The sequence below is a fragment of the Eulemur rufifrons genome, chromosome 2, assembly GCF_041146395.1.
Source record: "Eulemur rufifrons isolate Redbay chromosome 2, OSU_ERuf_1, whole genome shotgun sequence".
In the NCBI taxonomy this organism is placed as follows: Eukaryota; Metazoa; Chordata; class Mammalia; order Primates; family Lemuridae; genus Eulemur; species Eulemur rufifrons.
Genome location: NC_090984.1, coordinates 59,219,483 through 59,232,942, shown reverse-complemented (window position 1 = coordinate 59,232,942; position 13,460 = coordinate 59,219,483). Strand labels below are relative to the sequence as shown.

At 37.9% G+C, this 13,460-nt stretch overlaps 2 protein-coding genes across 2 annotated transcripts; one reads left to right on the top strand and one right to left on the bottom strand.

Annotated features, from left to right (window-relative positions):
- The first annotated feature begins 394 nt into the window (after positions 1–394).
- Positions 395–1,333, top strand: OR4E1 (olfactory receptor family 4 subfamily E member 1). The gene has a single exon (XM_069463184.1). It carries the CDS (start codon positions 395–397, stop codon positions 1,331–1,333), a length of 939 nt encoding a protein of 312 aa, XP_069319285.1.
- Positions 1,334–7,999: 6,666 nt separating this feature from the next.
- Positions 8,000–8,941, bottom strand: OR4E2 (olfactory receptor family 4 subfamily E member 2). Its single transcript, XM_069463170.1, has one exon. It carries the CDS (start codon positions 8,939–8,941, stop codon positions 8,000–8,002), a length of 942 nt encoding a protein of 313 aa, XP_069319271.1.
- Between the last annotated feature and the right edge of the window lie 4,519 nt (positions 8,942–13,460).

Below are 13,460 nucleotides of genomic sequence, written 5' to 3'. Positions count from 1 at the left end.
TGTACCCTTGAAGAAATTACGTATTCAGGGTAAGGAGAAACTTAATTTCTTCTCCTATAAAAATCTATAGTCTAAATCTAAGCACTAATATCTTATTACAACAAGGGAAAAATAACTTGTTTGGACTCTCCCTCTCCCTCTTCAAGGATGTTTTCTATCTCTGTTCTATTATTCAAAAAATGTGTGTTTAGCACCTACCATTTGTCCAGCATGACTTAAGATGTTGAATAGAGATTTTAAAAAAAAACACAGGATATTTGACCATAAATTTCAGGTAGAGATAAAAGTCATAAACCCACAAAAAATCAAGTGGCCAAATGATTGACGCAAATTTAAATGTTATGCTGGGGTGGGGTTTTTTTCTAATTCTTGACAGGAACGTCTAACAAAGAGGATGGAAGAGGCTAATCAAACTTCTTTCATGGCATATTTTCGGCTTAGAGGTTTATCTGTAAATCAGAAGGTGCAGATGGCTGTGTTTTCCATGTTCCTCATTTTCTATGTCCTGACACTGATTGGGAACATCCTCATTGTCATAACTATTATCTATGACCGCCGGCTCCATACCCCCATGTATTTCTTCCTCAGCAACCTGTCCTTTATTGATGTCTGCCACTCCACTGTCACTGTCCCCAAGATGCTGATAGACACCTGGTCAGAGAAAAAGCTCATCTCTTTTGACGCCTGTGTGACCCAGATGTTCTTCTTGCACCTCTTTGCCTGCACAGAGATCTTCCTCCTCACTGTCATGGCCTATGATCGGTATGTGGCCATTTGTAAACCCCTGCAGTACATGATAGTGATGAACTGGAAGGTATGTGTGCTGCTGGCCGTGGCCCTCTGGACAGGGGGAACCATCCACTCCATAGCCCTGACCTCCCTCACCATCAAGCTGCCCTACTGTGGTCCTGATGAGATTGACAACTTCTTCTGTGATGTACCTCAGGTGATCAAACTGGCCTGCACTGATACCCACATCATTGAGATCCTCATTGTCTCCAACAGTGGGCTGATCTCCGTGGTCTGTTTTGTTGTCCTTGTGGTGTCCTATGCAGTCATCCTGGTGAGTCTGAGGCAGCAAATCTCCGAGGGCAGGCGGAAGGCCCTGTCCACCTGTGCAGCCCACCTCACCGTGGTCACACTGTTCCTGGGACACTGCATCTTCATCTATTCTCGCCCATCCACCAGCCTCCCAGAGGACAAAGTGGTGTCTGTGTTCTTCACTGCTGTCACCCCCCTGCTGAACCCCATTATCTATACCCTTAGGAATGAAGACATGAAGAGTGCCTTGAACAAGTTAATGGGGAGGAAGGACAGGAAAGAAGAAAAATGAAAATGTCTAAGTCCTTAGGATATCTGGTGCTCCAAATCAAAGAAATGCCTTGCAAAGAATAAGTTACATGCCATATTTATCAGATTGTATGACTTATTAAATTGTCCTTGGCCCAATATCTGACAACCATTGCAATAGCTGTAATTATTATAATAATATCTTTTATATGCTAGAAATTATTCTAGGCACTATGTACTTAATTCTCACAACAACCCTGGGAGGTAGGTATTATTGTGCTTGTTTATACATGAAGAAACTAAAGCTCAAAGAGAGCAAATGGCTTACCCAAAGTCACTCAGCTAGGAAATGATGAAGGCAGAATGTGAACCCAAGCACCTCAACACAAACTCAAGCTATTTTCATTATGTCATGCTGCTTCTCCTTGCTTTTCTGTGAGGGTGATAACCAAGGTCTAAACAAACTGTCAGATTTCTGGGCAGCACTTGCCTACATTGTTCACTCAGATGCTTGAATAAACAGCTTGGCAACCACTGGTGAATCAGATCAAGTGAGTGTGCATATGACTTTCATGACTGAGAAAGAAGAGTTTGAACCATTGAAGTTATTGATACTCTCAAGTATCCAGGCAAAACCTGCTATCAGAGCAATGAAACAGGGATGTCTTATTATTCATTCATTCGACAAAAATATTTACTGAGCACCTATTATGTGCTAGGTAAATAAGACATACATACAGTTCCTCCTTCATGTAGTTTTTTTTCCAGTGTTTTTTTTTAAACAATAGGTTTAAAATTCATAGAGTCTAGAGTCCAGTGAAAATAGAAATCAAAAATATGAACAAATAAATTTTAATTACAGAGTGTGATAAATGCTATAAAAGAACAGAGCAGGGTGCTATTAGAGAATATGGAAGAGACTGTCTTTAGATTGAATGGTCAAGAAGGTCCTCCATGAGGAAGTTACATCTAAGCTAAGATGGCAGAGATGAAAAGGAGCCAACCACAAAAAAAAGGAGGTGATGAGCAATCTAAGCAGAAAAAATGGCAGGTGAAAAGACCCTATCTTGGAAAAGACCTTGGCATGTTCCAAGAAATTAATGATTAGTGTGATTACCACTTAGACTATAAGGCGGAGTGACATTGGAGAAGTAAAAAGAATCCTTCTGTGTTCTCTCGAGTACTTTAGAATCTTTTTCAGCAAGATGAGAAGCCACCGAAATGGTTTAAGCACATAAGAGACATTAAATAATTTGTGTTTTAATAAAATTATTTTAGTTATTATGTAGAGAATTCATTCAACTAAAAATTTAGTACTAAACACTTAATAGGCACCCAATATTGCTCTAAGAGCTGGTAGAAAATATCAAGTTGAATAAAACATGCTCTATAATCCAACAGCTTGAATCTAGTCACTGTGGCACATATTGTAGCAGAGTGGCATGTGCTGAGTAGACTGGGAGGACAGAGGATATGAAGAGGATACTCCAGGCAATGGTATCTCATATTCATATATATAAAAGAGCATGGCTTGTTGGGAATCAACAGCTCATTGTGACTCCATCAATAACAAGGGCATGCTTGAATGCAGCTGGGATTTCCTAGGCAATCAGTGAGGGTGGGATCCATAAACCTTTGGGCCACAAGACTCATCTCACATTTTTTAAGAGGAAAATTTTTTATTTTCACCAGGAAAGGTGTTTGCGGAGGAAATTCAAGTGATAAAAGCCATTTCAGTGATACAGAGCCATGATCATGAAGGCATTCTGTCAGGTTTTCTGGGTATCGTAATTAACTTCCAACAGATAAATCTAATAATACAATAGTCTCTTTCCCCAAGATTACTCTCTGGATAATATAAAACTATATTCATTTAGACTGGCTGGTGGCTCCTGTTGGGGGAGCCACTTGGGGGGTGGGAGGCAGGGAAGGGGTCTATGCCCCCTGGTGGGGCTGGGGGGCTGTACTTGCCCCCGACCTCTCACTCTTCAATAAAATGATCTTAAAATTGCAAAGAAAAAAAAAAAGCTGAATTTGAGAATTATAGGGTTTGTATAAAATAAATGCTCTTTTATTATAAGCAATGGCAGACAAGAGAAATAGCTTTCCAAAGAGCCCAGACAGGGTGGCTTTGTGCAGGAATCAGCCGCACAGAGGAACACATGCGATGTGACAGACAAGAGGATGCTTCATGGCAATCATTAACGTTGTAGCTGGTAAAACTGTAACAGAACAATAATGTCATGTTTGCTTATTTTTTTCATGGTATCAAGCAAAATTTCTAACATTACCCATTTTCAATTACATTAACTTTCACAACTCTCTGGGGAGGTAAAATAAAACATTTATTTTCCATTTCACAGAAAAGGCTTTTTAGTCTCAGGAACAAGATAAAAATGTTTAGTAATTATTTAGTTACTCACGGAATAAATAGTAAAGAATCAAATGAAAATATTTTGACTCTGGCTCTGTGGTTGACTTAAAGGGGAGAGGGGGATTGGCAACTTTGTATTCAACAATTGAATTCCTCAGGCTACCACCATCTTCTATACAACAGAGTACTATTGCTATAATACAAATAAATAAATAAGGCACTGGGAATTTATTTCTGCATATAAGATACCAATGGGTATGAATACCTGTGTATATAAAAGGACATAAAGGAGAGGCATAATTAGATCAGTTTTCTAAGTTTTTAACATGTGCAGTAGTGATAGCTCAACTTCATCACGGATATGTAAAACTCTTATTTTGACTTAGGCTTTACATGAGAATTCTTGGAGACTGACAATATTCTACACTTGTTTGTCAATTTGAAGTAATGATATTGAGGTATTTTCATGACCACCTCCCAGTTTATTTAATAGCCTGCTTCTGATTCTTTGTCCTTTTGAGTACTTTCTGGCATTTCAATCATTTATTACCTCTGAGAGTCAGTGGGTCTGTCACTCTGTACTGTGTGTGGACGGCCACATTGTCTGGTATCCAATTCTCCAGAATCCTCTTAAGCATTATTTCTACAAGTTAACAGAGCATCAAGAGACTAATGACCCCAATCTATTCTAAATTCCTTTCAGAATAAGCAAAGAGAGATCAGATATATTTTTAGTATTCAGTGTACTCTATTTCATTCCATTAGCTTCATTAAAGTTGATATTTAACTATTTTCTATGGTAGCTCTATGACCATCTGTAGAATCCTCATCTCTTTCTACTCCTGCTTTCAGTCACAGTATGTCATCATCTTTACCTACAAAACTTGTCATGAAGCCCTCTTCACAAGAACTTGCCCATTCCACAGTAAACTGACATACTTCAGCTCAATAAGTGATACTAGTTAATTCAGGAAGTCAACTGCTCTGAAATTATGTAAATCCAAGCAGCCCTCTTAACTATCTTCATCTGTTTATTTTTTCCAACTAAACTTTAGAACATTATTGGAAATTTTACCAAAATAATTTTGTGGGATTTTTATAAGTACATAAAATTTATAAATCAATTTAACAAAGTCCATTTTATTAACAATGTTTTTTATTCGCATGCATGAACAAACACATATACATTTCCATCTTCTGAAGTTTTCTTAGCATAGCTTTGCAGTTTTTTTCAAAAGCACATATGCTTCCTTTATTGGGCAAAAAAAAAAAAAAAAACTCATATAAACAAATCTGTATTACGTTGCTATTGCTGCTGTAAAAATTACCACAAATGTATTAATAGCAGCTTAAAAACAACACAAAATTATTATCTTTCTGTTCTGAAGGCCAGAAGTTCAACACACATCTCCCCGGGCTAAAATCAAGGTGTCAACAGGGCAGCATTCTTTTCTGAAGGCTCTAAGGAAATATCCATTTCCTTTCCTTTTCCAGCTTCTAGAGGCCACCTGCTTTCCTGGACTAGTGGCCCCCTTCATCTATCTTCAAAGCCTGCAAGGTGGAATCTCTCTGGCTTCTTTCATGGTCATATCTCTCTCTCATTCTCTTCTTTTGCTTCCCTCTCCCATCTTTAAGGGTCCTTGTGATTACATTGGGTTCACCTGGATAATCCAGGTCACTAGTTCTATCTCAAGGTCAGCTGATTAGCAAACTTAATTTCATCTACAACCTTAATTACCCTTTGCCATGCAACCGCACATACTGACAGGTACTAGGGATTAGAACGAAGACATCTTTGGGGGACCACTACTCTGCCCACCACACCATCTGTAACCATTTCTTCTTTTCTTTGCCTCAAATTTCAAGAAGCTCAAATACATTTAGTTTTTAATTGCAATAATTAGCTCATCACTATTTCCCAATACATGTATTGCTCCAATTGTTATAAATTCTGATTTCCATTTTAACACAAGTATTTTTGTTTTGATATTGTAAGTTGCCACAAATCACAAATTTTTATAAAACAGAGGAGGAATAGATAGTATATTTTTACTCCCTTGTGTTTCATTCATTTTACTAATAGTAAAAACCATCTAGAAAGATATAAAAAGCAAACTCAAAATGGATCACAGGGGCTCATGCTTATAATCCCACACTTTGGGAGGCTGAGGCAAGAGGATCTCTTGAGGCCAGGAATTCAAGACCAGCCTGGGAAACACAGCAAGACCCTGTTTCTATACCAAAAAAAAAAATTTTTTAATAATTAAAAATAAAATAATTAGTTGGGCATGGTGGCACACACCTGTAGCACTAGCTATTCAGGAAGCTGAGGAGGGAGGATTCCTTGAACCCAGGAGTTATAGATTACAGTGAGCTATGATCAGGCCACTGCACTCCAGCCTGGGAGACAGAGTATGACCCAGTTTCTAAAAAATAAATAAATAATTTTTTAAAGTTAAAAAACAAAGTGATCTAGTTATAAAATCATGTTTGAATAATAATATATAGACCAGGCACAGTGGCTCATGCCTAATATCCCAGTGCATTGGGAGCCTGAGGCAGAGGAAGCACTTGAAGCCAGGAGTTTGAGACCAGCCTGGGCAACATAGCAAGATCCCATCTCTACAAAAAATTTAAAAATTAGCCAAACATGGTGACACAGTGAGACTTTTCTCTAACAACAACAAAAAAGATATACTAAAAAAAATTGATCATGGACCTAGAATTTAGAGGTAAAACTATAAAACTTCTAGAAGAAAACAAAATAGAAAAACATCTTTGAGATTTGGAGTAGGCAAAGATTTCTTAGTACATAAAAAGCATCAACCATAAAAATAAAAAATTGATAAATCAAATGCAATCAAAATTTAAAACTTCTGCTCTTCAAAATATACCATTAAGAAAAGGAAATTGCAAGGCATAGAGTGGGAAAAATTATTGGCAAGACATTTATCCAACAAAGGTCTTGTATCTAGAATATACAATGCAGTGACAAGAAGACAAAAAATAATAATAAATAAATGAGCAAAGTATTTGAACAGACACATCATAAAACAAGATACACAAAGGGATAACAAGCAAATGCAAAGATACTTAACATCATCAGTTATTAGGGAAATGAAAATTAAAACCACATACTCACTGGAATGCATAAAATTAAAGACTGACAATATACCAATCACTGGATATAAAACTCAAATACTTTTCATGAGATTATAAAATCATACAACCACTTTCAAAAACAGTCTTTCAGTGTCTTACAAAGTTAAACATACACTTACCATGTGATCCAACAACTCTACCCCTAGGTATTTACCCAAGAGAAATGGAAAGTTATCCAAAATAAACTGTACATAAATGTTTATGGCTACTTTATTCATAATTAACAGAAACTAGAAACACTCAAATGTCCGTCAATGCATGAAAGAGTAAACAAATTGTGTTACAATGAAATATTACTCAACGATAAAAAGAAATAAACTACTGATACCCACAAAAACATGCATTAATCTCAGAAACACCACACAGAACAAAAGAAGTCAGGTAGAGAAGAGTATATACTATATTATTCAATTTATATGAAAGTCTAGGAAAGACAAATCTTATGCATAATAAAAAATAAAATCAGATCCTTGGATGCTTACATGGAGATAGAGAGATTAGCTGGGAAGAAGCTGAATAAAACTTTCTGGGGTGATGAAAATGTTCTGTATCTTGCTTGGAGATGTGGTTACATGAGTGTATGTATACCTTTGTCAAAACTCACCAAACTGTACAATTAAAATGAGTGCACTTTATGTAATGTAAAGTTTACTTTAATAAAATTAGTTTATATAATACATCTTCACCTTAATTTTGTCAAAATGAAAGTACTATAAAAAATACATAATAAGAGAATCATATTCAAAAGCAACAAAGTTTAATTTAATATAAATAGGGGCATATTATTACAACTTGAATATACATTTGAAAGCAAGACTGAAACCACTGTAATTTATAAAAGATGGGTATTGCTCCCTAGACGCAATAACCTACAGAACAGCATAAACTGAGAAGGTAGCTTCCCACAGCTGTCCCTGTTTCTGAGACTGAGACTGAATTGAGTTCCCCAAATTGTATTGTTTTACTGGTCAAATCAGAAGCCTTCTCTGAACTTTCCCAGGTTCTTTTTCCTTACATGTTCTACCATGATCTTTTCCTTTATACTTAATAAGTCTCTGCCTTTAAGGAGAAGTCTAACCTGCTTCATGCCATTTTACCTAACGATTGTGACTCTTTACTTTTGTTCTCTCATTAAGAATGTGGCCACAGTTATGTCTGCAATCCCAATTCCCATCATGTATATGATTTCATGAAAAACACTTGTCTCTGCCTGAGCTGTTTCATGGCACTGTTTACCTCCTCATTCCTCAAGGTGTAAATGAGGGGATTCAGCAAAGGGGTGACCACTGTGTAGAAGACAGACACCACCTTGTCAATGGAGAAGCTGGTGTCTGGCCGAGTGTAGATGAAGATGCACGGCCCAAAGAAGAGGGCAACCACCATCAAGTGGGCTGAGCAGGTAGACAGGGCTTTCCGGCGCCCTTCGGCTGACTGTTTTCGAAGAGAAACCAGGATGACCACATAGGACGTGACCAAGGCCAGGAAACAGGTGAGGGAGATGGTTCCACTATTGGACACAATCAGCATTCCCGTGAGGTATGTATCTGTGCAGGCCAGCTTGATGACAGGAGGCACATCACAAAAGTAACTATTAATAATGTTGGGGCCACAGTAAGGTAGGCGAATGGTCAAGAAGGTCTGCACCAGTGAGTGAACAGTAGCCCCGAACCAAAGAGCAAAGACAAGCTGTACACAGACTCTCATGTTCATCACATTGGGGTAGTGTAGTGGAGTGCAGATAGCTACGTATCGGTCATACGCCATAATAGTCAACAGAAAGATCTCAGCACAGGCAAAAAGATGTAGGAAGAAGAGCTGTGCAATGCAATTGTCAAAGGAAATGGTCTTTCTCTCTAAAAGCAAATCCTTTAGCATCTTGGGCACTGTGACAGATGAGTGGCAGATGTCAATAAAGGACAGATTGCTCAGGAAGAAATACATGGGGGTATGGAGACGTGGAATAAAGCTTATGGTAATAATGATGAGATTGTTCCCCAAAAAGGTTAGCACATAAGTGACTGAGAATACCATGAGAAACAGTATCTCCAGCACCCAGTTATTAGTGAGTCCCAAGAAGACAAATTCAGTCACTCTTGTTTGGTTAAGAGCACCCATCCAATGAGCTTTCGAGAGGACCTTGGGGGAAAAGAATGAAAGCTAATTTAGCTTTAATATTATAGGATTGGAACTAATTGAAATGATTTTGCATTTCTATCTGAATTGCTTTTTTATTATCAGAGCATATAGATGATAAACCAGTTTAATAGTAATTGCTACAATATACCCCCTACATATCAGGAGCCAGGCCAAGCACTTCATGTGCACCATGCCATGCTGCTAAAATACATTAAACAATAACCAAAAAAAGCCATAAAGTGACCTTTGAGGAACAATAAGATCCAACTATGCACCCCTGAAGGAAGGAAAATATTAATATTAATATCTGACACAAAAGAAGAACTCACTGAGCATTTACTGAGTTGATTTTTCTTAATATTTTAAAAGTAACACAAGAATCATTAAGAGATAGGGTCTTCCTCTGTCACCCAGGCTGGAGTGCAGTGGCACAAGCATAGCTCACTGCAGCCTTGAACTCTCGGGCTCAAGAAATCCTCCTGCTTCCGCCTTCCCAGAAGTTGGGGCTACAGGCATGCACCATGACACCCAGGTAACTTTTTAATTTTTTGTAGAGACAAGGTCTCGCTATGTTGCCCAGGGTATGTGCAGATTTGGGTATATGCTGCAGTCCTGGAACCAATCTTCCACATGCACTGAGGGACCACTATGTATATATATATGATATATATGTGTATATATATAACCTTGTATCTTATATATATAAAACCTTTGGTTCTGTTTCTCTGCAGAATTCTGACTAATACAATTACCTTCTTTGCAATGATCTTAAAGATGGGAATGTGATGAAGTTTAGGTATATATGGGAAGACCACTGTTCATTTATCACTTTTATTTTTTTATTTTTTTTTTTTTTTGTTGTTGAGACAGAGTCTCACTTTGTTGCCCAGGCTAGAGTGAGTGCCGTGGCGTCAGCTTAGCTCACAGCAACCTCAGACTCCTCGGCTTAAGCGATCCTACTGCCTCAGCCTCCCAAGTAGCTGGGACTACAGGCATGCGCCACTATGCCCGGCTAATTTTTTTCTATATAGATTTTTAGTTGTCCATATAATGTCTTTCTATTTTTAGTAGAGACGGGGTCTCGCTCAGGCTGGTCTCGAACTCCTGACCTTGAGCAATCCACCCGCCTCGGCCTCCCAGAGTGCTAGGATTACAGGCGTGAGCCACCGCGCCCGGCCCATTTATCACTTTTAGAAGACAAACTTCCCCTGAAGAGCCTGTCGTCTCCTCTCTCCCTTCATCAACACCCACCTTAAATAAGTAACAATAATCATCAATGCTTTATAACAGTGAGGCAGCAAGAGGATAGCAAAACTCAGTGTTATCAATCAAATCAATCAACCCACTAGTTCTACTAAACTTTAGCTCTCTTTTAAAATTTAAAGCAGTATTCTTCAATGTATAATCAATAATATGGTTATAGATAAAAACTACTTACCTCACTTGTTTAAAATAAATTTCCCAACTTACCATCTACTCTGTACCTCCTCTAATGATTCAATTCTCCTCTTATGCCTGATTACAGAGGTCTAGGGTGTAAAATTACAAAGCACAAGGTTCTGCACAGGGTAAATTTCAGGCTTGAAATCTTTGGGATTTTTATCAATCTGACATAGGATTTTGAAGTGATCATCACATGACCATAATTGAACTTGCCATCAGTGAATACTCAGGGGTATTATTTAAAGTTTTCCATTTCAATGTATTACCTGTTATTAGTCTGACTCATTTAACAATTCAATAAATGGACAACAAATGCAACAGCCTCCGTATGTGGAATAATTCCAACTCTTTGGCAATTAGCATGACATCAGTTTGGGTAGCCACTATAATAATCACTACAATACACATCAGGGATTCAAAGTCCGTGGACAAGTGAAGCCTCACCCATGAATACTCAGTAAATTGGTACCAATCTACAGGTATCCAGGATGCCTGATATGCAGCCTGGAACTAACTTGGTTTCCAGAAATATCTGACTCAACACTTCCTAATTTGACTTTTGTACTGCTTGAGCAAATGTCCAAAGCAAAACAAACAAAAAAAATATTCTCCACACGTTACAGATTGTCTAGGTGAGGTAATTTCTGTAAATAAGGCAAAACTATCAAGACATTTTATAATCTGTTAGTTTTTAAGTCTCTTTTTAAAAGTTTTGACTACTTAAAATAACCGTAATGTATTGTGGATAACATACAGAAGTAAGATACATGAAAATAATAACAAAAAAGGCTGGGAGGAGGAAAACAGAAGTTTGAAAAGTTTTTACATCATACAGGCAATGCTATAATATTATTTGAAGTTGTACTTTATTAAAGATATATTCTCTAAATACTAGAGCAATAGCTAAAATAAAGTAGTATAACTAACAAGGTAATGGTGGAGATGAAATAAAATACAAAAAAAAAAAAACCAAACTCAATCCAAACAAAAAGGAAAAGGACCATGGAACAAATGACGAGAATAGTAAACAAATCACAGAATGGTACATTTAAACCCAAACCCAACCATATCAACAATCACATTAAATGCAAATAGTATAACTTATATACAGAATATTTAAATAACTCCTATAGCTCAAAACAAAAAGACAAGTAACTTTAAAATGGGCAAAAATTGTTCGAAGTGATGGATATGCCAGTTACCTTGATTTGATCATTACATATTATATGCATGTGTCAAATATCACATGTACCCCCATAAACATGTACTACTATCATGTATCTAAAATTAATGAAAAAAGATTTGGATAGACATTTCCCCAAAGAAGATATACAAATGGCCAATGAGCTCATGAAAAAGTGCTCAATGTAATCAAGGTAATTAGCCTTCAGGAGAATGCAAATCAAAACCACAATGACATATCACTTCATAAAAATGACTATAATCAAAAAGACAGACAATTACAAGTGTCAGAAAAGATGTGGAGAAATCGGAACTCTCAGGCATTACTGGTAAGAACATAAAATGGTGCAGGCAGTTTGGAAAACAGTTTGGCAGTTCCTCAAAAATGTGCAGCACAGAGTTATCATAACCCAGCATTGTCACTCCTATACCCAAGAGAATTGAGAACATGTGTCCGCACAAACTTATAAACAATGTTCATGGCAGCGTTACTCATAATAGCCAAAAAGTGGAAACAGCAAAAAGGTCTATCCATTGATGAGTGGGTAAACAATCCATAAAATAGAATATTATTCAGTAATAAAAAGGAATGAGGTACTGATACCTGCTACAACATGAATGAACCTTGAAAACATTATGCTAAGTGAAATAAGGCTGTCAAAGATGATCTCATTTTGTATGATTCTACTTATAAGAAATGTCTAGAGTAAGCAAAGCTATAGAGACAGAAAGTAGATTACTGGTTGCCAGGGTCTGGAAGGAGATGGGGATGAAGAGTAACTGCTAATGGGTGTAAGATTTATTCGTGAGGTGACGAAAGTATTCTAAAATTAGTGGCTATGATTGTGCAATTCCATTAATATAATAAAGACCACTGAATTATACACTGTAAGAGGGTAAATCTTACTGTATGTAAATTATATTTCAATAAAGTTGTTATTAAAAATATAAATGATTCAAATGCTCCAAGTAAGAGGCAGAGGCTGTCAGATTGATTTTTAAAAAGCAATACTAAACTCTATACTGTCTAAAAGACATAGCTAGCTTAAAAGTAAAAGAGTTGGGAAATAATATACCATGTTAACATCAATCAAAAGAAGTCTGGGACAGGGTATTGCAGAAACCTCCAACCCAGAGCCACCAACAGGCATAGGGAAAACAGCTCCAAGGAAAGTCTATTCACTCTAGCCAAAGGACAAGGAAAAGGTCAATGGCCTAATAACAGAAAATCTTTTTGGCAGTACCCTTCCTGCTCCAGCCAAATACCAATGGACAGACCTTACCCCCAGATTTCAGTCAGTGGGCAGGAAAGTTGATTGTCCATCCAACCTCTCTTCCCAATGGAAGCAGACTGTGCACTCTAATTTCTCCACTCAGTGGTGTCTGCAGGCCAAATAGGAAGCAGATCTTCATTCCCCAGCTGGCAGAAGCAGGTGGTTCTCAAATTCCCTAGCAAGGTAATGTCAGCAGGATCCAGCAATAAGCTGAGCCTCCATCCCCACCTGGCAACAATGAGGTAAAATGAGTTGGTATGAGATAGGATAGTCAACACTCAGATTCCTCCCTACCCCGGTGTCAGCAGTGCCCATTGAGGAGCTGAATCCCCACAGCCACCCAGAAGCAGTGTAAATGAACAAGGCAGTGGAAAACAGGGTTAATTGGAGCTCCTGTTCCCCTTGTAAGAGAGGCCCAGTGCTGAGCTAAGCCTCCACTCTTACCCAGCATCAACCAGGCAGGAGGTAGGTCTAGTTGGCCCTCTCCTTTCTTCCCTTCCCTGGTGGCACCTGGCCAGCAGAAAGCTGATCATTCCCATTCAGAGACAACAAGGCCATGTGATTCAGTGCCTCCCGTTTTGCACGGGTGGAGCCATTGG